The sequence below is a fragment of the Cryptotermes secundus genome, unplaced genomic scaffold (assembly GCF_002891405.2).
Source record: "Cryptotermes secundus unplaced genomic scaffold, Csec_1.0 scaffold1350, whole genome shotgun sequence".
NCBI lineage: Eukaryota > Metazoa > Arthropoda > Insecta > Blattodea > Kalotermitidae > Cryptotermes > Cryptotermes secundus.
Genome location: NW_019739242.1, coordinates 1,630,885 through 1,658,150, shown reverse-complemented (window position 1 = coordinate 1,658,150; position 27,266 = coordinate 1,630,885). Strand labels below are relative to the sequence as shown.

At 38.6% G+C, this 27,266-nt stretch overlaps 1 protein-coding gene across 1 annotated transcript; it reads right to left on the bottom strand.

Annotated features, from left to right (window-relative positions):
- Window positions 1-101: 101 nt before the first annotated feature.
- LOC111871879 (ADP-ribosylation factor 1) lies at window positions 102-27,026 on the bottom strand. The gene is made up of 5 exons (XM_023865260.1): window positions 26,920-27,026; window positions 26,282-26,450; window positions 25,967-26,076; window positions 5,502-5,627; window positions 102-2,329 (listed from the first exon to the last, which is right to left on the bottom strand). Exons 2-5 carry the CDS (start codon window positions 26,427-26,429, stop codon window positions 2,165-2,167), a joined length of 549 nt encoding a protein of 182 aa, XP_023721028.1. The 5' UTR covers window positions 26,430-26,450; window positions 26,920-27,026; the 3' UTR covers window positions 102-2,164.
- Between the last annotated feature and the right edge of the window lie 240 nt (window positions 27,027-27,266).

Here is a 27,266-nt window from a genome sequence, read left to right as displayed (position 1 = left end):
ATGGTAATAATTGCTGAAGCAGTCCACTAACAGAACTTATGACAAAACACCTGTAAGGAACATGAAGCTAAAATATGGAGGAAAAAAGAACTCAAACAGAATAAGTATTGTTATAATTTATTATGACCCTTTGAAAGCTGCTGTTTATACATACTTGACCAATGGCTTCTGAACATGAGCAAGAACAAACACAAGTCCAATTTTAATAGAAGTGGCTCCACAATACACTCCAACCAATAATCACAAACTAGAGCCTGCACTATTTCCTTATCACTGTCAGTCTATTACTTTCAGAACTCATACACAACCAGCTTAGTTTACATAATACAGAAAATGTCCTCTGGACACAAAATATATGTATAAAAAACTGAAACCGAACACTAATACAATATATTTTAATGTGTACCCATAGTTATATAATAGCATCTCTAAACAACAAAAGTATTATTGCAATTAAATTTCAATAACCTTCATGACTGCAAAAATAAAATGAATACAATTTTAGTGATTATAGTCCAAACAGGAGCCTAGGTAATGTTCCTGGCCATGTGAAGACAAATGATGAGTGGGCCAAGTAAAAACAAAGAAATGACAAATGTGATGCAATACCAGGAAATTAAGCCCACATCCCTAAACACTTCTCTTTTTCAATATTCTCAATCATCTTACAGGCTTCAGCATTAAAAATGCAACCAAGGAATTGCAGTTCTCTCAAAAGACAGCCACATAAAACAGAAGGGTAGCAAAACAGAGTGAAAAATGGGTTTTACAGCACAAGACAAAACCGCGGAATGTCAACTTTAGCTGTTGAAGTTCTACATTTCCTTCCAAAGCTCCAACTATTATACCAAATTTTCAAGATCTTGCTGGAAGAGATCAAAACTATTCTTTAAAAAAATCCAATGCCTACACTGTCATAATTTCTAAATTTTCTGGTGCACTTTCTTGTTGTACAATCTGCAACTTGTTCACAATATAGCTTTGTAATCCCCCCCACCTTCAAAAAATTCTCATCCCAAGAACTGCAGCAACCAATACATCAGTCTTTCAACCAACAACATATCTTCAGAACTTCCTTATTTAAGTAACGTAACTGGATGCAGAAAACACGAAGAAAATGATTAGAAAATCAACCTTGGGTAAAGAATTATAACTACACATTAACCATTTTTCATCCATGGAAATGTCATATGAGCACAGCTCAGGAGAATGACAGTAAATTCACTTTCCAGCCATTCTTCAATTAAACTAAGAATTTTCTCCATTCTTCAAGATGTAAAAATTGCCTTGTACTTAGCTAGTAGAATACAGCACATTTTAATGGTATTTTCTTCACTGCTTTTTAAAAGGGAGGGGCTAAATTGGTCTTGCTTTGCTGCTTCAAGTTCCGCTCACGAACACATCCAACTTCCTTATTTGTCACTGTATAAGTAAACACCAAAATGCTCACTTTTCATAAATTCAAGTCCCATTAAAATGGATATCAAGTCCACTGCCTTCTGGGGAGAATGCAACCAAATCAAAACTGTAGTAACTAATAATATTGTTTTGTGTGCACGCTCCATCTGGTATCTTTACCGTAGTTTCTCTCACACACACACACACACAGACACACACTAGGCCCCCCTATCCAGGCTGTTCCATTAACACATATGCCACAAAGAAATATCACAATTCTCATACAATCCATGGAAAATTCTCATGGCTTTATTTTTAAACTCTATGCTTTAAAACAAAAGCACCAAATACATGCAATTTGAAATATGCTGAAAGAAATGTAACAATGTTTCGTACCATTTTATAATTGCAGGACAAATTAAAATACAACCAACAGGCATTATATCAATGGATTTTAAGAAAAATGTGTGATGTGATACAGATCTGTGGCAAACACAATCAATGTAGCCAGAACATCTTCAAGACCTCTAGGAATAAAGTAAATATTTCCACTTCCTCAGCACAAGTCAACTAGCAATATTTATGAAATCCCAATTGCACTTTGTGCAGGAAAGAGGAATAATAAAAAATATTTACTTCACTGCTAGAATCACCTTGGAAATATAATTTCCACTGTGATAGTGTGTCCCCAACTCTTCTTTTCTTCCCAACGCTGTTGCAAGGTAGAGGAGCGGTTTGGCTGCTTGGTACTCAAGTGTGGCGAGATTTAGCGATTAGCATTCTTCAGCTGGTTGGACAACCAGTCAAGTCCCTCATACAGGCCATCACCACTGGTGGCGCACGTCGCCTGGATGTACCAGTTGCGGTTTCGCAGAGAATGCAGGCCCAGCTTGTCTGTTATTTCTGCAGCATTCATTGCATTCGGCAAATCCTGGAAACATACAATATAATAATTCCATTCAGAACTAGTATATTGAAATTAGGCATTAATATATGCTACTTCTGTCTGGAAAAGCTGTCTCAGTCCCGTCTTGAAACAAGTTCACCATCACAGTAAAAATATATATATATGGGAACAAGGTTATCATCATGAACAGCTGCGGCCAGAATTTTATAACTCTAAACTTAACCTTCAATACTCAAATATTTTAGGAATTCCACTTCATAACAACAAATTCCTCTTTGACACTCCTATGTAATTCGATTAGTGAGAACTTATCACCAAGTGACCAAGGATGGTACAAATTATTTAACATAATGAGAAATAGTACAGCAATTTTCCAGGTGTGGTAAAAATCGGATCATGGATCAGCAGCAATCCAATGGATCAATGATTGAGAGAAGTCTCTTCCATGAGCAAAATACTGTAAATCTACACTTCTCAAAAAAATTATACAGGGGGACCAGTAAAATATCTAAATTGTCACGGACCATTAAATTTGTAGTTATAGCTATGCACCAAATTCTTCAATAAACATGGTGTTTGTGCTAAATGCACACACTACGCAGAAAAAGCCTGAGGCAAGGAGGTGGTGCAAGGAGGTGCTCTTAACATGGAGATAATTCATGGAATAACAGCTGGTACTGGAAATTACTCACACCAAAAAACAATATTCATAATACGGAGAGCAGAGACAACATTGCATCTACAGTATAAAATTAGGAATGTAAGCTATGTATGCACACTGAAGAAATATCAACCATTCTGGTGTACACATGTCAGGGGCCACTTTGTAACAAGTACTATACCAGTCCAAAACACTGTCAAAGATTATACAAATTGGATTACCAAAACACAACTCTCTTAGAAGCTGAGCTAGATGAAGGAAACATAGAAGCGTAAATACAACGTTCATAGACATTTTCATACATTACTAAAAAAATTGTCACTGGAAATTCAATGTATTTGTTTGAAAGCAAATTATCTTATAGGTTAATTTCAACTTCTTAAAATCATGAAGTTCAACTCTCAACGCTTTTAACTTCACATGTTACACACTCTCCACTTTAGTGAAACCTTTTATGTTTAACACTCATAGGCGGTCTTAGAATATCAAATATTTCCCAATACAGTATTAAGCAACTGGTCTTTGTAATGAAAACAACACATTCACTGCCATGCTCCTGCTTCATCAGGAATTAAAAGAAAATATATTCAAAAAGATTGACAAATGCTGGATATATACACTCTTTAAAGCTTCAATAAGCTACACTGACAAGTGTCTCTGTAGTTGAGTAAAATATGTAAGAGAAAACGGCATTTATGTACACAATCACAACAGCTGGTCACTTGATGGAAGTGGCATTTGCACTCACTAAATCTCAGCTTAATGGGTGATGGAATTTGCAGTGAATGTGCTAAATACTCTGTGGATGAACTGCAGACTTCAAAGGGCTAAACTCTTTATTTGCATCAACCACTATAATATACAATACAGCAACGCAAAGCAACAGAACAGTTTCCTTAATACACTGTGTTGAATGGAGGAAACTTCACAACACTGCTGGATGGGAACAACACTCCTCACAAATTGCTGCTGTAACTGCCGATAGCAGAATGAGTCATTAGCACTGAGAAACACGCACCGTTGGGTGGCATGAACTTGTCTCTGCAGTTAAGTCACATTAATAGTCACTCTGTTAGAGATGCCGACATATATATTGAAATGAAGTTCACTACTGAACAGCGTGTGTTTATTGCTGGAACTTTTGCAACAAAAAACTTACAGAAAAAATATCCGTAAGTTTCGTCATAAATATCCCGATTCGCCAGTTCCCACAAAGTCACGTGTATTCACGCTTGTGAAAAAGTGGCGGGCCACAGGTTCAGTGTGTGACATAAAGAAGCAATCAAAGAGGATTCTGCTGACTGAAGAAAAAGCTTGGGATACTGAGTCATGACTACAGATCAGTCCTCAAAAATCGTTAAGACACTTAGCACAGGAAACCAGTGTTTCACTAGGATCTGCTTTCACAGCCACAAAATTAATCAAATTTTGCCCATATAAAATAACAGTGTGCATGAGCTGAAACAACCAGATTATGCAGCAAGAATTCGTTTTGCAACTGACTGCTGCAAAATGTGCACGATAGAATCGTGGATTCACAGCTTCTGTTCATGACTGATGAGGTGTGGTTTCACATTATTGGTCATGTCAATGCACAAACTGTAAGAATATGGAGCGATGAAAATCCTCACGCTATACAGTAAGTGCCATTACATAGTGAAAAGATTGGGGTGTGGTGTGCTTAAAGTCACCGGTGAATCAGTGGCCCCTTATTTTTCCACAAAATCGTGAACTTTGACCACTATGTTTATGATATACTGAATGCATTCTTCAAAAAGCTGACTGTTGAAGAAAATATGGGTATTTTCTGCAAGACAATGCAGCATATACGACTAATGCATCCATGGTCGCAATAAGGGACGTGTTTGAAGACAGAATAATCAGCAAGTGACTGTGGCCTTCCAGATCTCAGTTTTTGCGATATTTATCTTTGGGGAAACCTGAAGGGAAAAGTCTGCACGAATAATCCTTGCACCACTGAAGCTTTGCAGAATGAAATAACACATGTCATCAGTTCAATTACCATTGACCAACTTCAAGAAGTGTTGCATAATTTATTTATGCGATGCAAGGCATGTTTGCAAGCAGGAGGTCACTTTCAGCACCTGTTATAAAGCGAGGTAAATTTGTGTTATCTTTTTACGGTATTCTTATAATGTGTGCATGTACAGAAACTGACGTGAGGGAACAGTCGAGGAGAAATGAGCCATCTGCTCTACGCTAGGGAGAGTGCACGCGTTTATCTGCACTGATGACTCATTCCACTACCAGCAGTTACAGCAGCAATCCGTGAGAAATACTGTATCCGACTCACGCTACTCTCCCAGTTTCCTCAATGACTGAACACCCTGTACTAAAAGAAACCAGACAGAAGAAACACTGCCCTCACGCATGCAACCCATCACTCTACAGCATACCTGAGGAGGCATCTTGTAAGGAATTATAATTGGCTATTCTTAAAATATTTCAGTATGCACTAGTGCCTGCTTCCAATCACATTACACCACATGCATAACTCATTTCAGTCTACCATACCTGTTTGTTTGCAAATATAAGTAGCACAGCATCTCGTAGTTCGTCTTCTGCCAACATTCTCATGAGTTCTTCCCTTGCCTCCCCAATACGCTCCCTGTCATTGCTGTCTACTACAAAGATCAAACCCTGTAATAACGAATTCAAAATATAATTTGAATGTAAAATAAAGTAACCAGTTCACATGATGCAATCAGATATTATGCGAAATGTAAGACCAAAGTTTACAACAGATTCACTTCAACATTATGGATATTTCACAATCTATGCAAGTAATCAATCCTACTATACTCATCTGTCATATATATTAACCTGAATAACACTGAAGATATACCATATTTAATCCCTGTAACTGTAAACAGCTTGGTATCAGATTGACTGTAATTACTTGCATGAATGTAAACAATTTACACACTACCATAGTGTTAAAGCAACATACATCTCCATTCATCCAAACAACTGTGGATAATCCAATAATATGCAACATATAGAATGGCATACATTTTGCAAGTTTAACCCTTATCCTTCAAGTAAAATTACTCTTGGCTTCTAGCACTGGCACACAAAATGAGAAAGCATTGATAAAGAACACAATATAATGCCTAAATGTGGCAGAAATAGCTTCATTAGTCACTGCACTGTCTGCCACTTATTATACATAATAAAGTCAGACAACAGCTGAATAACTGTTGCGAAAAGAAATACAAAATAATCTAAACAAGAAGTCTGAAATAGTGGAGGGATGTTTAACAGGAGTACTTCTAGATCTAAGGTCACATATTTGCTATCAGGGTCATTAATTACAAATCTAAATTAAATTTTAATGTACACTGACAACAGTAATGTCAATTTACTGACTTCATGAGTTATGTTTTCCCGGATATAACACCATGCAATGCAATGAAAGTCAGGGATGAGGAGAAAATCAAGAAAGAAACCAGTAGGAAGCAGGCAGGTCTGCTTGTTGCCTGCTTCATGCTCATTTCCTGCTTGACTTCTCTTCAACTCTGAGGATATGGCAACGTGTTCTTCCAAAATGTCAGCCAACTTTCAGTGGACTGCATAGCATTATATCCTAGAAGAAGCAACTCTTCACCAACACCACTGTGAGAACCTCAAATCCTACAACTTACTGAGTCTGTTGAATATTAAATGATCCTTCCATCACTGAGTAACTCTGGTAACTGTGAGGGTAGGACCGCATTCATTACATCATTATTACATACTGAAAGTAACCAAACTAACTGTGCTTCTCTAGAACAATATGCATTTAACTTTGCCATTACCAAAACTTAACATCCCATATTTACCGTTCATTTTAAATACAGCCCTACATTCCTAAGCAAAGGCCATTATTATTTTACTCTAAAAGTAAGTTCATCATAAAGCGAACTAATATTGCACAATTCACCCAAACTCTTCTAATCATGGAACACAAGCCAACTGCACTTTCACTAACAAAATCTTCATCACTGTATTCAATGTCATCAAACAAGCCCCAAAATTATTACATTATTCTTTTTCCAATACTGTTAAGCCTCTTTGATTATCTACATCCTGCTTTGTCCACCTCCCAGACACCACACTCACTGCTGCCTACTGACATAATCTGCTACTGAGAACATGTTCTCATTTCCTTCTTCACATCAGTAATTTCCTTGTTAAATATATTTCTAAACCCAGTATTTAGATTCCTGACTATCGCCACCACCACAGTCATAATCTGATCCAACTTTCCTACACAAATCTATGAATTTGACATTTCTGTTTTGGGTCCTGGGTCCAATTCCACATATCCAATCACTAACAGTGCTGCCACTCTACTATCTGCCAGTCAATTCCATCTGTACACTGATAAGCATTTACTGGATCTAAAGATTCCATAAATGGTTATTTTAAGTGAGCAGAAAAAAACTGGGGCCCCATACTTTTTACTTATGCAGTTAAATTACAAAACCAACAAACTGTACTGTTAGCACCCCAATTTTTATTGAAAGCTCTTCAAAAGGAAGCAAAGACATACATAAACAGTGCAATGAAACAATGTTCTGCTACAACCTCACAGTACTCCACAGTGTGTGTGCAATGCATTTGTTAAATTCAGTCAAGCAGTAAGATGGACACTTTCTTGTAATACTGACATATATGACTCCCTTTGCAATCTACACAGTGTGTCCAGGTTCTGTTAGGACTGTGTTCATTAAAAATACAAGATGTGAATTATTTTCAAAATTTCACTCTTTTATTCAAAATAGTCTCCTTCTGAATCAATACATAGCCGGAATCGACTGAAAAGTTTTTGAAAACAGTCACTGTACTATTTTTGTGAAATCGCATTTAAAATTGCAGCAGATTCCCTTTGGATGCCCTGGATGGTGTCGTGATGGTCTCCTTTCATCGCAAACTTAACTTTTAGGAACAACCAAAAATCTGCTGGAGCCAAATCTGGCGAATATGGAGGATGATCAAGGACTATGATCCCTTTTCTGGCCAAAAAATCACACACGATCTTCGATTTGTGAGGTGGGGCACTGTCATGGAGGAGCAAACAGGAACCTTGCTCTCGATATTCAGGGTGAATTCCAAGAATTCTCGCCCACAAATGATTGAGGACTCCGAGATAATAATCAGAATTCACTGTCTGACCTTCTGGCAGAAATTCCTTGTGACTAATTCCTTTGGAATCAAAGACAACGGTTAGCAGTGTCTTTACTCAACTCTTCTGCATGCGCACTTTCTTTGGTTTCGGCTTATTTGGGCTCAACCACGCTGCACTCTGCCGCTCTGTGAGAGGTTCATATTGAAAACACTATGTCTCCTCACCAGTAACAATCAATTTTGTAAATTTTGTATCACTTTGGGCCAGCCATAACATGCCTTTGCGCTGTTCCACTCTGGCATGTTTTTCATCACCTGACAGCGCATGCTGTATAAAAACCACGCAGACCTTCCGTTTGCCCAAATCCTCAGTCAAAATTTGATGCACAGTACTTTCTGGTATTCCCAAAAGCTCCTCGATGAATCTTGCAGAAACATATCTGTCTGATGCAAGGATTTCGGTCACTTCTTTCACATTTTCTTCAGTGCGACTTGTTCTCGGCTTTGATGCAGGTGGAGCGTCTTCAATGTCCTCCCTGCCATCATGAAATACAACATACCGTCAAAAAATGTTTGAGCAACTCAAACATTCATTACTGTACATGGTTTTCATCATTTAGTACGCTTCTCCGGCTGCTTTGCCTAACTTCAAACAAAATTTGATGTTGGATCTCTGTTCAACTGCCATTTTCCGATGAGCGTCAGAACACATGATGCAGCGATGTTTGCGCTTTGAAATAAGAGACAGCCACAGCTGAAACTTCAAGAATCTTAACGCAACTCGCCAACAGATGGCACTGCAGGGCAAAATTTAAAAAAAATTAGTCCTAACAGATCCTGCACACACCGTGTATGTGCCAAAGCAATATTTTGTTTATACAGCAAAAAACGCTTACAAGAAAGACAATGATGCTAATATTGAAGCTTTATGCCCCATAACAGACTTACCACTTGGATCATATAAAAAGAAAGCACTCTGTTGGTGAATTCAACTTTTACCCTTATACATGACAATTCCATTGCACCCTCATCTAACATAAAGATGACACTTCTAGTGCAACCATCTCAAAATTATCATGCAAAATACTGAGGTCTAGTATTGTGTTATTTGGGGGGGGGAATTTGACAATTTCAGTATGAAGACTATATAGTGATGGATAAGATAACTGTTGAGTTGGAAAGGGTTATAGAAGGAAATTGTTACAGCCTACATAACATACTATCCCAGCATTTCCCTACAGCAACTGAGGAAAATCACAAAAAAAAACCTGTCAGAATAGCTAGTAATTCAGCCAAGTTTCAGACTAAGCACTTTCCAAATACAAGTCTACAGTGCTACCAACTGACCAACCTGTTCTGAGGTAATGCACTGATTTATCCAATGTAAGATGCTTAATGATTTACAGAAAAATTGCCTTAAGTTTTCACAGGGTGTACCTAATGAATAAATTCTGTATTCTTATACTGAACTGTTCCAATATCACACACATACATTCAAATTCAACAACACTGCAACCCTAGCAAATAACCCTGCTAACCCTCCTGGCATCACCTGGGAGGACATCAAAAGAGTCAAACACCTTCACAATTACAACAGTGAAGACAGATACAAACTGAGCAAAGTTTGGCTGTACCTGTTCCCCTTCAAGCATTTTATTAACCATCTAGCCCCTTCCCACTGGATAGTATTACACCCTAACTCTTACTCCCATCTCCTTTTGCCTCATTCACCCTGATGATGGTGACTGCAATGTATGCTGAAATGCTGGAACTGCTTCAATACATGAAACAGCTAAATTCTCAAAAGCTCATGTTACACAAACAGGAAAATATCTTGCCATGGCTTTTTTTTCACATTTGCTCTCTTACAGCAACTGCCTATACTCTGTTCAAGACATTCTACAGCACTCCTGCCAAGCCTGGAAAATGGAAAGAAAGCATGGAACAGGAGAATTTATTAATGCTTTGTTTCTGCAATTCTTCTGCTTGCCCAACTTTAATCTATATAAATAAAAATGTAAATGTTGGTTTGTTAGCCCTTGAAGATCTCCGAAACTTCTTCACCGATTGCTTCCAAATTTTGATACAATATTGCATTTGAACACACGCGTTTTTATATACCTATTATATACATGGCACACCTGTGACAGGTTGGTTGGTTGTTAAAGTATTAATTGTACTCAATATTAATATACTGTAACGTGTTATACGTCATCCATCGAATACCAACAAATAGTTGCCTAGGAATAACCGTGGCAACGAACTGCTGAAACAGCGGAAATAATGCATTTCTGCAGCAACGAGCACAGAACACGTGAAATGGAACCCTGGGCGAAAGTGCCCTCTATTGCGTCCGAAACCAGGTTATAATAGTCCAGCTCCAAAGAGTTTTCGGTGATACTGGACGTGATAATAATTGTACTCGCTACTGTAAAAGTGAGTGTTCAATAACTTATTCGCTGAATCCGAGACGTGCGTGGAAGTTATTTGTCGCATTGAATAGGAGACACGTTACCACAACAACGTTACATAGATAACACGCGACATATTCTTATTATCAAAGTACACGTAAATAATGCAACAATTTAAAAGACATCAAAAATATGTCACTCACTAAAAATGTATTTTAATACTTTATGATGTTAAAATCATTAAAAATGTCAATCTATCTTCTATCTATTTATATAAATGAAAACATAAATGTTGGTTTGTTACCCTTCGAAGATCTCCGAAAGTTCTTCACCGATGGCATAGGATAAGAGGTTCCGTCGCGTAACAACGGATGAAACCAAACACTTCTACAAGGTGTTCTGTGCTAGCATTTCCTAAGCAACAGATGAAACTAACTCTTCGATAAGGTATTCCCTATCCCGCCCGAATTGGTTCTGATACTGAAAGTGACAATTCTTGCAAAGTGTATAAGTGTAAAAGCGAAGAACAATAAATACTCGCGTGACGTGCCCAAACACATTACATCTATATAAATATAAATTGGATTTGGGTGTTGGAATTGGGATGTGTCGTTTACCATAGTGTTCATTTCGTGAGTATAGTTTATGTTTCATTGTTTTTCATTTCGTTTTCTTAACTGTTCTCCTTATTTTTCAGTGCAATTGGCGGTGGGATTGAGCTGTGTCGATTGATCTGCGTTTGAATTGAAATATTTCGTTAGACTGAGCCACAGGAACGCGTGGCCGGGTACAGCTAGTATGATATACTATGAGTATTTTCATCATCACTGAACAATCATTTGATTTCAAAAGGTATTTCCAGAAAAGTCATACAGCATGGAGCAGAAGAAACACATGTTTTTCACAAAAGAATAACTTTGTTCATTTTCAAGATAAAACCTTTTTAATTACACAAAAAAGAAGGTATTTTAATGCACTTTTAACTTACATTACATGTGGAAAATTATGTCAGTCAGATGAGATCCTTCCTGCTGGACACACATTTGGAGCCTCTCCTCAAAATTCTGCAACACATTCTCCAACATGTCTTCTGGTACAGCTGTGATTTCTTGACGAATGGAAAGTTTCAGCTCTGGGATCGTTCATGGTCTGTTCATGTACATTCTTGCCTTGTTGTATCACAACAAAAAGAAGTCACAAACCAACAGATCAGGGGAGTGCGGGAGCCAAGAAACATCACCGAAACAGGAGATCACACGTTGGGGGAACACACATAAAACAACTTCCATCGTTGCTGCATCCAGAACTCCTCTAAGACATCGGGTAAACATGAGACAAATGTGGTTCCAACAGGATGGTGCCACAGTTCACACGGCAAGAGCATCAATGGAAGTTGTTCGACGCATGTTCCCTCAACATGTGATCTCCCGTTTTGGTGATGTTTCTTGGCCCCCACACTCCCTTGATCTATCAGTTTGTGACTTTATTTTGTGGGGATACCCCAAGGCAAGACTGTACACGAACAGACCACAAACGATCCAAGAGCTGAAACTTCCATTCGTCAAGAAATCGCAGCTGTGCCAGAAGACATGTTCAAGAATGCGATTCAGAATTTTGAGGACAGGCTCCAAATGTGTGTCCAGCAACGACATCATCTGACACATTATTTTCTGTATGTAATGTAAGTTAAAAATGCATTTAAATACCTTCTTTTGTGTGTAATTAAAAAGGTTTTATCTTGAAAATCAACAAAGTTATTCTTATGTGAAAAACATGCATTTCCTCTGTCCCACCCTGTATTTCCTGTCAAATGATTACAAATCTTTTCAAGTGCTACTCAAGATATGTTAACAGTCACCTGTCACAAAAGAGATCTTTAACATATTTTCTCTTGAAACATGTACGTGTCATTCAAAAGATGTGGATGATAATGTATTAAATGTTTGTTTCTCAAAGATACAAGTAAAGTTGTCCCGCCACTTAATTATGAACCACACCATGAAGACACATGTGGGATATCTCCACCATTCTTGACCTCAGCACTAGATGGAGGTGAGTGGTCAGATTTACGACCCTGCCACTTCACCCCTGGGGAACTAATTTTTATTTGTAACTATAATTTTACCTGTTTAGTGTGGAACCTGGTCTCAACCTAATGTACTGATGCACAACTCAACTGACCACCCTCCTCACAGCCCTGATCTCACTCTAAGCAACTACCTCCTATTTACCTAGCACTTACTGTAGTAAGGTAGTTGTACCTAAGAAGATGCAATCTCTCACAGCAATAGTACCAGGTGTAGTGAGGTGACAGCAGCAGCAGCAGTAGTAAGGTTCTCTACTATTAATACTACTTTGTGGTTAATAGCATGAGTGCATTTGGAAACCAGTGGTTGTAGGAGGAATTCTTGCTAGTATCTTCCTTTTTAGTACCTGTATATTAAAGTAATATTTTCTCCCTTCTTCACAGTGCCCAGACTGGCTCTGGGGCCTACCCAGCCTCCTATCCAAGGGTACCGAATGCTCTTTTCCCAAGCATAAAGCTGCTAGGGCATGAATCTGACTACTCACCTAAACCTGGTGCTGAGGTCAAGAACAGTGCAGCTACACCTCCATCCCCATTTGTCTTCATGGCATAGTGCTTAACTAATTTAGCAGAAGGACAACTTTACCTTTTACCTAAAGAGTTAACATTATCATGTCTGGCTTCCATCCGATCATTAACAGAGTTCCCACAGAAATTCCTCATACATGGTACCTCACCTTATGTTCACATATAACATTTCCATTTCATACCACTTTAGAGCTAATTTGGATTTGCCATTAATGCATCTTGACCATGGTCACTGAGCTATTCCTGGTAGATGAAATATGTGGATAAACAGAAGGGATCAAAATAAAAACAATCCTTCCACACTAGTATGGGTATTCATGCTTTGTATCACCATCTGATGTTTACTGTATCCCTATAACAAGTCATCAAGGCCCATAGGTTCATGAGACTTTGAGGCTCCCACATTTTCTAGACGATCAGCTCACAGATGGTAGCGAGATCGTCAGCCTTATGTGCCAGCCGTCCTTTAATCCCAGGAAGATTTCTGATACTAATTTCTGTTAGAGGCTGAGGCAACCCCAGGGCCATAGTGCAGCTGGAAGGATTAGGTCAATTGAAAAATCCAACAACCTCTTCAGGAATCAAACCTGCAACCTTTCAGCTTGTAGCACAGTATCTCAACCATGTCACCCCATAAATCAAACATGTTTGATGAATTCCAAAGAGAATAACTTCCTGCCTCTAATAGTATGTACTTTGAATGGATTGCCATGACTTTTCAGACCACAATCTGTACATGGTATGTGAATACTGTACACTACACAGATTTAAAATGGGAAATTATTTCACAGGAAGAAACCCATTACAGAACAAAATAATGTTATCATATGTAGATTCATGTAGGTCCAGTGACTGAGGTCAGCTATTTCTACAGGATCCAAGAGAGTAGGTGCCTTCCTCTCAACCAAGGATGGAAACAGATCCAGTTTCCAAAATGTTGTGTTCCCTAGTTTTTAGAATACTGGACAATGGACAAAGTCCAAAATCCATTAATGAGTTACCATATCACAATATTAATCAGTTTTGTAGGAGTAGCCAAATCATGTCTGTTGCAGCAGTACAGTATTAATTAAACATGTCACAACGGCTTCTTCAATCATCAGACCCTGTGGCTATAGAAATGGTGAAAATAAAATTCAAAATATTGTACTACGGACAATAAGAAATTTCTAAATGTGAACTGTGTTGTTGGTAAAGGCAGCATAAGGTAACAAAGACTTTTTAACGTCAATGATCCACATGTTCACGATAAATGTCACATGAAAGAGTGCTCTTTCTTCATGACTGTGGGTTGTTTAATCGTAATGTACATAATACGTAAGTTACTTAGCATCAAATGTCAGCCCAATGCTAGGAATTCAGTACCATGTAACATCACCACAGAAAACATGTTACAGTTTTAGTCTTGAATAAACTGTTAAATTTAAAGCCTATTATTTTCATACACAATTATTTTACTATCCACAAAATCATCTGTAACTCATAAGCATGTAAACCTGCCATGTAGAAAAAAATAACTTTTTGTGTGTAAGAAATTAAAGCATAGCAAAGAGATGAACATATGCAAACAATATTTGGAATCTGAACCAGTAATAAATGACATCCAAAAACTGCCAATTTTACTAGATAAGCACATGCAGCATCTCCTGAAACTACTCTAACCACTTTGAAATCTAACCTGTCAAATTCAGTTATTAGAGAAACACACAGCCTATTCATCAAACTGAAAAAATTGTGACTTAACATTAAGAAGAGCAAGGCAACTTGGCTGTGTTAAAACCACAAATATTAACCTAGTGCAACTACAGCTGTAACTGAAATAGACCCAATCTAAATATATATGCTGCTGCTCCAGGCAGCTAACCTGTACTGGATTCAGAACTTCATATTGATTACATGAACTCGCACACCAAGGAAACTGGCAACAGCAACTTCCAAGAAACATCACTGATTTCAAGCAGGCAAATGGTTTCCAGATTAGCATATGCACAACAAGGAAACTTATGTCTGATTAGCTGCTCACATCGTCTCACGTGGGTTTCTCCAACTTATGTAGGTCGTACCAAAAGTCATGAGCAACTTTTTTTGCATGCAACCTGGGAACAGCAGACTAGAGTAGGGTGGTAGGTGGAACCAGCTGTTGTGTTAAACTTGAGTGTCTTGTGTCATCAATAGCTTGCATCACATGACCAGTATCACTCCTAACAAAATGGCTGACAACCATATGTCGTTTCGCCAGCGTGCTGTCATCGAATTTCTTGTGAAAGAGGAAATCCCTGCTGCAGAAATTCACCAGAGACTTCAGTATGCTTATGGAAGTGTGTGCATGGGTGCGAGCAGTGTTTGAAGATGGGTGAAACATTGTAAAGATGGGAAAACCAGCATCGAAGATGAGCCTTGGAGCAGTTGTCCTTGAACAGCATCAACTGAACGCAACAAGGAAAGAGTGGATGAGATCATTCAAGATTACAGGAGTGTGACTGTGGACACAATAGCCCGAAAACTTGGAAGAGGGTTCAGTGCAGTACAGGAGATGACTGAAAGCTTGGGCTATAGGAAAGTTTGTGCTTGTTGGGTCCCGCGGTTATTGACCGAAGACCACAAAGGTCAGCGAAAAGCCATCACCTCAGAACTGCTGCAGAGATATCGACACGAAGGGGATGATTTTTGCTCTGTACTGTGTGACAGGTGACAAAAGCTGGTTTCACCATTTCAAGCCTGAAACGAAACAGCAGAGTATGGAATGGCACCATTTGCATTCTCCATCAAAAAAGAAGGCAAAGACAGTGCCGTGAGCTACGAAGGTGACAGGCACAGTCTTCTGGGATGCAGAGGGGTTTATTCTGGCCGAATTCCTGGAACTTGGGCAAACCATCAATGCTGCTCGTTATGTCCAGACGCTACACAAGCTCCGACGTGCATTGCACGATAAACGTCCGGGACGAGACATCGTCATCCTGCATGACAACGCTCGCCCCCACACCGCTCGCCTCACATTGGAAGCAATTGTAAAGATGGGGTGGGAAGTTCTTCCACACCCCTCCTTCAGCCCTGATCTGGCACCTTCCGACTACCATCTTTTCGGATTTGTGAAGGATCAGCTGCGTGGACAACGTTTTGAGACAAGGGAGACAATTCAGAAAGCAGTGCGTCAGTGTCTTCGGGTGGCTGGAACAGAATTTTACAGAAGGGGAATTTTCAAACTCCCAGAACGCTGGGAGAAATGTGTACAAAGAAGTGGCAATTATGTGGAAAAATAAAGAAAGGTCTGTAGATTGAGGTCACAATATGGTGGTGGTTGAGATGGCATAAGAAGGGACAACGGGGAAGAACACTGACTGCATCCCTTCTTCTGTGACAATTTAAACTCAGGTGCTTATATTGTTTCGAAAGAACCTAATTACAATCCAGAATTGTTAAAATCATTTCACTGAAAGGGCAATGAAAACTTTTCTTTATTAGTGAATCCTGTAGGACCTCATACAGCTGTGGCAGCAGAGGAAAGACTACTGATTACTCTCAAGTAAGGAAAGTTTATCTACTTACTGCTATATATATTTTGCAGATATCTAAACATATACCATACCACTGCTGGACATTTTGTTTCTACAGTTACAATCAATTTCTGTCATCCATGCCAATTAAATGCAGACGGACATTTCCATTTCTCAGTAAGTTAACAATGACTGGGGTTTACCCTATACTTCTTGAGGAGATGTCATATGATAAACAGTGGATGGTTCCCTCACAGTCTGGGTGGCATTTGTCATATACACCAGGCTCCTGCTCAATTAACTACATAAAAACAAAATTAGAAGCTTCATCTACCTTCCATGCCATTTAAAGAAGAAAATGAATCATACATGCATGACAGAACAGCTGAAACCAGAAAACTATGCTGCAATGCAATGTGAGAAGACTGGCTTGCTCAGTTGCCTGGAGTTCACTTTCTTGGTCTTCCATGAGTTGCACTGCAATTGCTTTGCTGTTTCCCCACTTTGTGCTGCTCAATTCAGTTCCATGTGTTCAACTCCATCTGATTAACATTTGTTGGAAGCTACAGTTGCCAGTTTCCTTGGTGTACGTTTGCCCTAAAGGTTACTTGAAACTGGTTTAAACTTACTTTCAGAAGGGCCAGGAGGGAGAAAGCGGAATTTAGTTAACATTCAAGCATCACAATTACATGAAGTGATGTAAATTGCAATTGACATAGTGGAGGGGCTTGCATGGTCAAATGACCGAGAGCTATGTCAGCGGTAGCATAGCTACTGGTAGGGCCACCCATGCTGGACAGGTCGAAGGGGATGACCCAGACTAAGACAGATACCCTGGCCCTCCAGGTTGGGGGTTGGGCGAGAGGCTGACGACCTCTCACCATAAAAAAAATATAAATGTCTCAAAACCTGGAATCAAGCCTCGGAAACCTCAACAGAATGCAAGACAACAACTGGCAAAGAATATGGACTACTCTCTAGGTACATGGAATGTGAAAACCCTCAATAAACCGAGTGCCATGAAATCGGTACTAGAATGGATAGATAAGTACAATATGAAAATCACAGCCATACAGGAAATTAGATGGCTGGGTAAAGGAATCATGGAATTAAAGAAACACACTGTATGTTACAGTGGTAAAGCAGAAGGCAATAAGGAATTTGGTGTAGCCTTTATAACGGAACGAAAATTTAAAAGCACAATAACAGTCTTTAAACCAGTAAGTGAAAGAATTTGCACTTTGAGAATTAGAACGAATTTTTTCAATATTATGTTGATGAACATGCACGCACCTACAGAAGAAAAAGAAGAGGAGGTCAAAGACTATTTCTATCAACAAATGGAAGAGACAAATGATTTAATACCAAGTAATGACATAAAGGTTATTTTAGGGGATCTTAATGCCAAAATAGGTAAAGAGAAGGAATACAGAGGAGTAATTGGGGCAGAAAGTTTACATGATACAACCAACCATAATGGAATAAAATTAATAGATTTTGCAGAAATTAATAACTTGATCATCAGCTCTACATACTTCCCGCACAAAAATAGATGTAAGAACATTAACTCTTTGACTGGCGTGGGCGTGTTTTAACGCCCGGACGATGCCAGCCGTTCCCTGGCGTTGGCGTGTTTTAACGCTTTGACAATCGTCCCTTCTTTGCTCTCTTGGCACTCATCAACCAAAGACATATATATGATAGTTTTTGTGCATGTTTGTAAAGAACCCTTGTAAACTTTGTGGGGGTCTATATTACTGTCAGAACCCTCTGAGAAGGTAAAGGTCACAAAATATTTCACATTCATTCAGTTTCACCATAGCTTCTTGCACCAAGTGTCTTCGTGTTCCCACAGACCAGCTGGAAAATGTTGTGAACGAGATTTTTCTGATGATGATAGTGGCGATGAAATAATGATTCCTGAATTGGATGAAGTTGATAGTGACAATAATACAGTGATAGGCAATGATCCACAAGACAGTAATCATGAACATTTACCTACCACGAGTGCGGTGCCTGACACGCCCATCTCATGAACGTACGGAGACATTGTACCCCCAATACTTCCATTTGCTAATAGTTTCGGGATCAAAATTGATATAACACATAAAATGCATCCCTTTTCATGGATTAAAATTTTTTCTGGATGACGACTTGGTAAATCACATCACAACTGAAACCAATCGCTATGCTCACCAGCACTTCAACGCACATGAGTTAGCTCCTCACTCTCGAAAACACAATTACAATTATGTCACATCAGATGAAATCTGGACATACTTAGGAATTGTGTTCATGACAGGAATCGACAAACGCCCTGAAATTGAAGAATATTTGTCCACTAGGCCCCTATTTCACACCCATGGTATGGACAAAACATGTCTTTGCGGTTGAATAGTTTCATTCTATTCAAAAAGAACACAACAAACGAAAAATACAAGAAGAGAAATTACAGATTCAAAGATTTTATATTGGACTGTGTAGAAAAATGACTGAACCAAACAAACAGTGTGGAGAGGGAGAAAAGTCAAGGAATGAAGTGGATGACGAATCTATTGGGTCAGACTAGAGTGCAGTCACGCCTCCGCCCTCGACCTTGAAAAGACCACCAGTGAAAGAGCCAGCAAATCGTCTAGAGGGTGGCTTGAAAATTCACAAAATGGTCCATGTTCCTAACAGTAACAATAAGAAGAATGGTGCCCTGAGAAAGTGTCGCGTGAGTGCTAATCACAAGGTTAGAAAAGAAACAAGTATCATGTGTGCAGGCTGTGGTGTGGCTCTCTGCAAACTTTCATGTTTCAATGTTTATCACACGAAGAAAAACAAAGAAAGAGGTGTGGAAAAGCATTTATTGCATAAAATATTGTATTTTAATTAGTTCCTAAAAATTTCGTTTTTAAAAACCAATTTTTGTTGAAGTTGTTTAGGAAAAAGTAACAACATGCATTTTAGCGACATAAGGTTTAAAGGGCCTGCCAGGACAGGGGTGGGATTTAAATACCCTTCGTGCCAGTAAAAGAGTTAAGAGAGGCCAACTGTGATATTGATCATTACTTAGTACAGGTTAAATATAGATGTAAAATAAGCTGTCAAAGATCTAAGCAGTATGAGAAATGTAAGAAATTTAATATTGACAAGATTATGGAGGGCGATAAGAGAGAAGCATTTCAAAATAAAATTAAAGGAATTAATGACAATAGAGCAAATAAAGAAGTAACGGTAGAAGGGATATAGGTAGATTTTAAAACCGCAATTACAGAAGCCGAGAGGACTCCGGGATATCAAGAGAAACAGGATAATAGAGAATGGTTCGACAAGGAATGTAGGGAGAGTATAAACCTCAAGAAAAAGGAATATATGGAAAGACTAACAAGAGCAAGAAATGAGGCGCATAAAGAAGCAAGAAGGAAAGCAGACAAGATTTGCAAGAAAAAGAAATGGGACTTTCTAAATGAGCAATTACTGCAAATGGAAGAAGACTTCAAAAATAACAAAACAAAAAATGCCTTTGGTCGAATCAAATATATGAAAGACGGTTTCAAACCAAAAACAGAATTTATCCAAGACAAAAAAGGGCTTCTAATAAATAATAAAACAGAGATTATGAATACATGGAAAGATTATTTTGAACAATTATTAAATCAAAATCCAAATATGGAAGATAACAAGGACAATGAAGAAAATACAGACAATGGAGAAGGGGAAGAGGAAGAGATAATAGAGCCTCCTACAAAGGAAGAAGTGGAAGAAGCATTAAAGGAACAAAAACTAAATAAAGCACCAGGAGGGGTTAACATATCAGCAGAATTATTGAAGGCAGGAGGACAAGAAGGAATAATAGCACTCCACAGAATTATAAATAAAGTGTGGGAAGAAGAAAAGATACCAGAAAATTGGGGAAAGAGCATTATATGTGCCATATTTAAAAAGAGGGATAAATTAACGTGCAGTAACTACTGAGTATATCATTACTACCGACAGCATATAATATTTTAACAAGGATACTAAAAAAGAGACTGGATCCATATATAGAAAAAAATAATAGAATATCAATCAGGATTTCGACCCAACAGGTCAACAACAGACAATTTATTCACCCTGAGACAAATAACGGAGAAATTCTGGGAATTTAATACAGATATTTATCTATGTTTCATATATTTTAAACAAGCATATGATACAATAATAAGAAATTACGGATGATTATGTCCACTTTTGGTATTCCAACAAAACTAAGTAGAATAACTAACTTAACCATGACAGAAACAATCATTCAAGTTAAAATCCAGAACCAGTTAACAGAATGCTTTAACACTTCGCGGACCAGCGATTTAAATATTTAAATCACCCTGGGGACCAGCATTTTTATACCTACTACCCTAACTTGTGCACTGTTCACTTTAAAAATTAATATAAAATCTCCTAATTAATTTTTTGAACTAAAATTTCTGGAGAACACCTATCAATGCTCCTAGAAGTGCTTGAGAGTGTGATATTTCTGGAACCATTCCCCTTTGTGAAGTGGCATTACACAAAACTTGCAAATGTAGACATACTTTTTTTTGTGAACTGTGCAAACATGGCATTGCCTAGAAGGATTCTTCCCCTTGGAATGTTCACTCTTCACTATTTTCATGAGGGTATTTTTCGGCATATCACCCGCTAGTCAACCTGGGGAGTCCACATGAGGCCTTCGTGGGGTGGGAGTTGATGGACCCGGTTGTACTAAGCCTTTGTGTGACCCTGGTTCTGCCGCCACCATCTGGACTGTAGCCCAGGCCTTTGCCACATTCATCAGAAATGCTTTGTATTTCAATTTTGAATCAGGGTTTAGAATTTTTTTAGATTTTTTGCTGTCCCCGCAATGTTACTACGCACAATGTTATTACCCTCATTATCGTCAGAGCTACTGTCACTTTTACTGTCTGTGGCCACAATTCTTTTTTGTCCACTGTCACTGTCGCTGTCTGAATGACAATTAATCCATTAGTACGAGTCTCACAAGGCAGGTCACCTAGGTCATAGGAAGAGAATTTGTCCTCGATCCATTCTCCCCACTAGCTACTGGCTGATACACACAGCTTGAAGAAGGCAAAGCATTTTCCTTTATAGCCAGTTAAGTAAACAGCAAGGTCGAGTTACTGACAGCTAACTAAACATTCCAGAGTCCTATCACGCATNTCACTGTCGCTGTCTGAATGACAATTAATCCATTACTACGCGTCTCACAAGGCAGGTCAGCTAGGTCATCGAAGGAGAATTTGTCCTTGATCCATTCTCCCCATAAGCTACTGGCTGATACACACAGCTTGAAGAAGGCAAAGCATTTTCCTTTATAGCCAGTTAAGTAAACAGCAAGGTCGAGTTACTGACAGCTAACTAAACATTCCAGAGTCCTATCACGCATCTGCAGGCGGCTGCATGCAATGTAGGTGGCGCCAGAGCAATGTATAGTGTGTTGCAACTTATCATGTTCTAAAAACATATTAATATGCGACCGGTCCGCCACGTTTAAAAGCGAAAAACGTATTAATGCGTGCGCGGTCTGCAAAGTGTTGACAAATCAAGGATTAAAACAGGGAGATAGTTTGGCACCATCACTATTTAATTTGGTATTGGAATATATAGTGAGGAAATGTAATGTAGACACAAGGAACACAACAGCAAATAAACAAACACAAATAATAGCGGCCTCCATAGTCTACAGGTAATATTCCCACCTCATGACTCGTGGTATGCGGGTTCAAATACCCGGCGGAGGTCGTCGAATTTTTAAGGGCGGAAAAATTCAGGGAACAAGTCCTCCGGGAGGGACTTCAAGCTGTGTGTCCCGTGTCGTAACTTTAAGGCACGTAAAATAATCTCATATCCCCAAAGGGGATCACTGAGCCAAATCCAGGACGTTTCCCGCCCAACAATAGTCTCTAAGGCCTCTTGATAGATGGGGGAAGTATACAGATACCGCTAAGCAAATGGCCGAACTCACTTGCTCGGCGGGACTGATGGTACGCACCATTTATCGGTAGGGTATAGAGACTGGTAGAATATCATAGAGGGAAGCACAATAGATCAAACTGGTCGCGGTGCATGGGGAAACCCACCCTCTCTAAATAACTAACTAACACAAATAATGGCATATGCGGATGATATTATTATAGTATCGAGATCCCTAAGAGCAATGAAGGAGACATATAAAGAAATAAATATCATAGCAAAAACAACTGGCTTAGAGGTGAACGTAAATAAAACTAAAATGCTGATACAATCTAGAAGGAATCCAAGGCAAACTGGAGAAATTAAAATGGAAGGGGACAGGATAGAAATAGTTGAAGACTTCATATATTTAGGATCGAAATTCCACAAAGATGGAGAGGAAAATCATGAAATAACAAGAAGAATATAACTAGCAAATAATGCATATTTCTCGTTACAATCAGTTTTTAGATCAAAGGATATACACCGAGCAATTAAAACAAAAATATATAAAACAATGATAAGACCAGTGCTTTATTATGGATGTGAGGGTTGGACGCTAACGAAAGAGGAATCAGTCATCAGTTCATTCAAGAGGAAAATCCTAAGATGAATTTATGGACCAATAAAAGAGAATGGGATATGGAGAATAAGATATAATAGTTACACAAATTATATAAGGAGCCAGAGATCTGTGATGATAAAGCTTAAAAGATTGCAATGGGCTGGGCATGTACAGAGAATGGACAAGGAGTGTATCCCAAAGAAAACATTATATAGTATAATAGGTGGTAGGAACATGCTGGAAAACCAAGAACTAGATGGACTGATGCGGTGGAAGAAGATGCGATGAAGTTAAGCAGTGTAAGGCACTGGAAGAGAGCAGCGCAGGATAGAGAGGAATGGAGGGGCTTCATAAGGGAGGCCAAGGACTGACATCGGGCTGTTGCACCATAGAAGAAGAAGTAGAAGATGTAATTTGCAAACAAGCCATATTAACTTTTGTTACAGCACACATTTTAACCCCTCAAGCTGAACTGATGTGAACATCTACATCTATAAGTTTTACACTGCTACAGCAGTCTGCTGCATCCCTACTACACATCCACCATAGCCCTGCAAGAAAGTGCAGTGTGCTGCCATCTATCAACAGTCTATCAAAACTTTTATACTGCATTAGTATTCAGAGGCTCTGATGATTACTTTCTTCTGGTCATTGACAGTGAAACCAGAACTCAGGGTTTCATGAAGAAGTGATGAGAACTGCAAATACAGAGGTAGGTATGCAAGTATTTTGGTATTTATCCTGGTTCACGTAATTCTCTTTCCAAAAGAACTTGCAACTGTTGCTACAGTGCAGATTCAAACACTGGATACAACAGGATTCCCTTGGATATTTAACTACTGGCTTGTGGGTTAATGTATAAATTTCCCAAGTCCATTGGGACAAAATGGCATTTCCCTTTTGTGTAGACCAAATTCAAACAGAAACAATCAGCAATGAATTCTAAAGGTGACAACGTACCATCTGAAAGTGAATACTATTGAGAACTCATTACTGAGTACAACTGCTTCAACTGCATGTTTTCTATGAGGAACTTGTAAATCTGATTATTAAATAAAATAATTGTAATCTGTCCATGTGAAGAGCCATGCACTGCACGTAGATAACTGCTCATGCTTTGTGCTTCCACTTTAAAAGCAGAATTTGAAACACATTAATTCTGCCTGCATATACTTCAAGATAAAGGCCTAAGCTACCATCTGGTGTATCAATAGGATTTATTAATTTTTCTTGAGGGAAATGATTTTAGACATACAAACTGTAAATCAACTGTTAGTAGGAATTTCATCAGCTAGCAAATTTCTATCAAATGCACACATTAAAGATATTCTGAGTTTTTCCTTATTCTTATAATGGTAAGTCTATTTCACATAAGGAAATAACATCATGAAAAGTTAAGCAGTTCCGTCTGGTGTGATTGATGAAGATATTTCTTATTTCAATTATTTATGCCTTTACATGTTTCGGTCTTCAGGGACCATCATCAGAGGGACACCTTTTACATCAATATGGCTGGAAGCGAATATTACATTACATTTTTTTTATTGGAATTTATGAACAGCAACACAGCGTGCCACAAACACATACATGAAAATACCAAAGAACCCTCTTCTCGAGAATGGCAAGGTGGCACAAGTTCGGGCCCCATCAAGAGAAATAAGAAGAAAGACAACATGAACCTACTTGTAAGTTTTGAGGTTTTCACGGCGATGACTATGAAGAAAGTCGTCTTCTGGGTTTTGGCGCCGTGTATTCTTCGCTTTGGCTGACGTTTCGGAGGAACGTATCGCCTCCATCTTCAGAGCAGGTGAATGGCTGCATGTCATGTCATTGACGTCAGTAGCCTGTCCCCAGCCAACCGGTTCTTCTTGTCTAACCGCAACCTCCAAGTGCTATTGACCTCCAGTTTCCTGGATTCACTGGCCATCCCCCCACCCCTTAGCACCAACACCATATATGGCCTTAATCGCTCTCCACTGCTCCTATTGGTCTGCTCTTCCTAACCATGCCCCCTGCCTACTTCCTATATAAAGCAGCGCCTTTCACTTCCTAATCATTACAGTTACTGCTTTCTGCATTCACAAGCCATTCACCTGCTCTGAAGATGGAGGCGATACGTTCCTCCAAAACGTCAGCCAAAACGAAGAATACACGGCGCCAAACCCCAGAAGACGACTTTCTTCACGAACCTGCTTGGTTTATATATTCCAATAAAATATTTTAACAAACCAGTTACAAATATTTTAATGTACTGGAACAGCCGCCGTAGTTGTAAAAACTTTAGATTTTATAACCAACTGTATGTTATTAATATTATGCGTATATATTTAGGCATTCAGAACGTGTATTGTAATAGTTGCTTCCAGCTGTATTGATGTAAAGGGTGTCCCTCTAATGATGGTCTCTGAAGACCGAAACATGCAAGGGCATAAATAATTAAAATAAGAAAAATCTTCACCACTCACACTAGACGTAACTGTTTTACTTTTCATGATATTGTTAGTGTGAGGGACCAGAATGAAACAAATCAAATTCAAGGAAATAACAGTTATTACTAGTTCAGGAGCCACTGCAATTCCATATGTCTGAATTTAAATTCCCAGTGGAAACTCATTCTGAGATTTAAATCTCCCGACACAGAAGTGTTAATAAGTGTGCACTTACATGATGATGATAATGTTCCTATGCTCACATGACATGCTATATTGATGTATGGAAAGCAAAAGTATTTATTTATTTATATATTTATATATATATATAGAGAGAGAGAGACTATACCCCTGTTAAAATATTTACAAATTCACATTACTAACTTGTGTATTCTGGAAGTAATGTCGCCACAGAGGTCGAATTTTATCCTGACCGCCCACGTCCCATACCGTAAAGCTGATGTTCTTGTACTCCACAGTTTCAACATTGAATCCTACAACACAACATACTACATGTAACCCTTAATAACAATAACTTATCAACTATGTAACTTCATTTTGGAAAAATTTCACACCCAACTACTTTGAACAATTGGCTCAATGAACAGTGTCCATAATTATTCAAAATCGTAAGCCACGTTGTGATTTAGCATACTTCTAATATTTTCATGTTTAAAGAACTATTATGTATCCACTTACCAATAGTTGGGATTGTAGTAACTATTTCACCTAGCTTCAGTTTATATAAAATTGTTGTCTTTCCTGCTGCATCTAACCCCACCATCAATATCCTCATCTCTTTCTTGCCAAATAGGCCTTTGAAGAGATTTGCAAACACATTCCCCATGTTGGCAGTTTACTACAATACCTAGAAAAAACGAAACAGTTAAATACTGATACAAAAAACTCTTCATTTTCTTCAACATATGGTGTACAGCAACCACGCTTTCTGAAATCCCACATTATTGCGAGATAACTTTGTCTACTGGAATAGGGTTAAACCCTATTGATTCAGCCACTAGTGGCATTGTCTGGATCAAAATCAACTGCCGGTCGACTTTAAGTCTTCGAATCTAAAAACGTTCTTTAATGCCAAAAATTAGTATCAAGTGAAACACGACCTCCTCTTGTCTGGCGTAATATAAAGCAACAAACAACTCAATACACGTTTTCTTTAACTTAAAATAAAGTCAAGCCTTTCCGTTTGTCACCTTGGCTCTCCTCCCAACGTAAGGGGATGAGTCATATTTACGATACAAAACTACATAAAACATACCTCAATATAACACGATTTAATTGCCAATATTTTTAAGGTAGGTAAACCTACTGAAACTTACGTTCCGAGATTAAAAAGGTAGATTTCTTCACAAAACGCTAACACATTAACTATCCGCTCCTACCTAACACTATATGTCAAAATGGCGGATGTGGAAGAGGATTCGTACTTCATGCCACGTATAGGGGTCCAACAATTGATGCAATTGGTAGACCATTCGACACGTGATCACAGTATTTCGAAATGGTTATGACACATAGCCACGTAACGGATGTGTAAACGTTTGCCATGGGTCATAGTCACTTCCGAGATGGGACAAGTCAATGTACCTACACACAGTCACGTGTTTAGTGACTATGGACGGGGGTTGGATTGGAAATTGGATTTATTGCGCACTTATATCTCGGA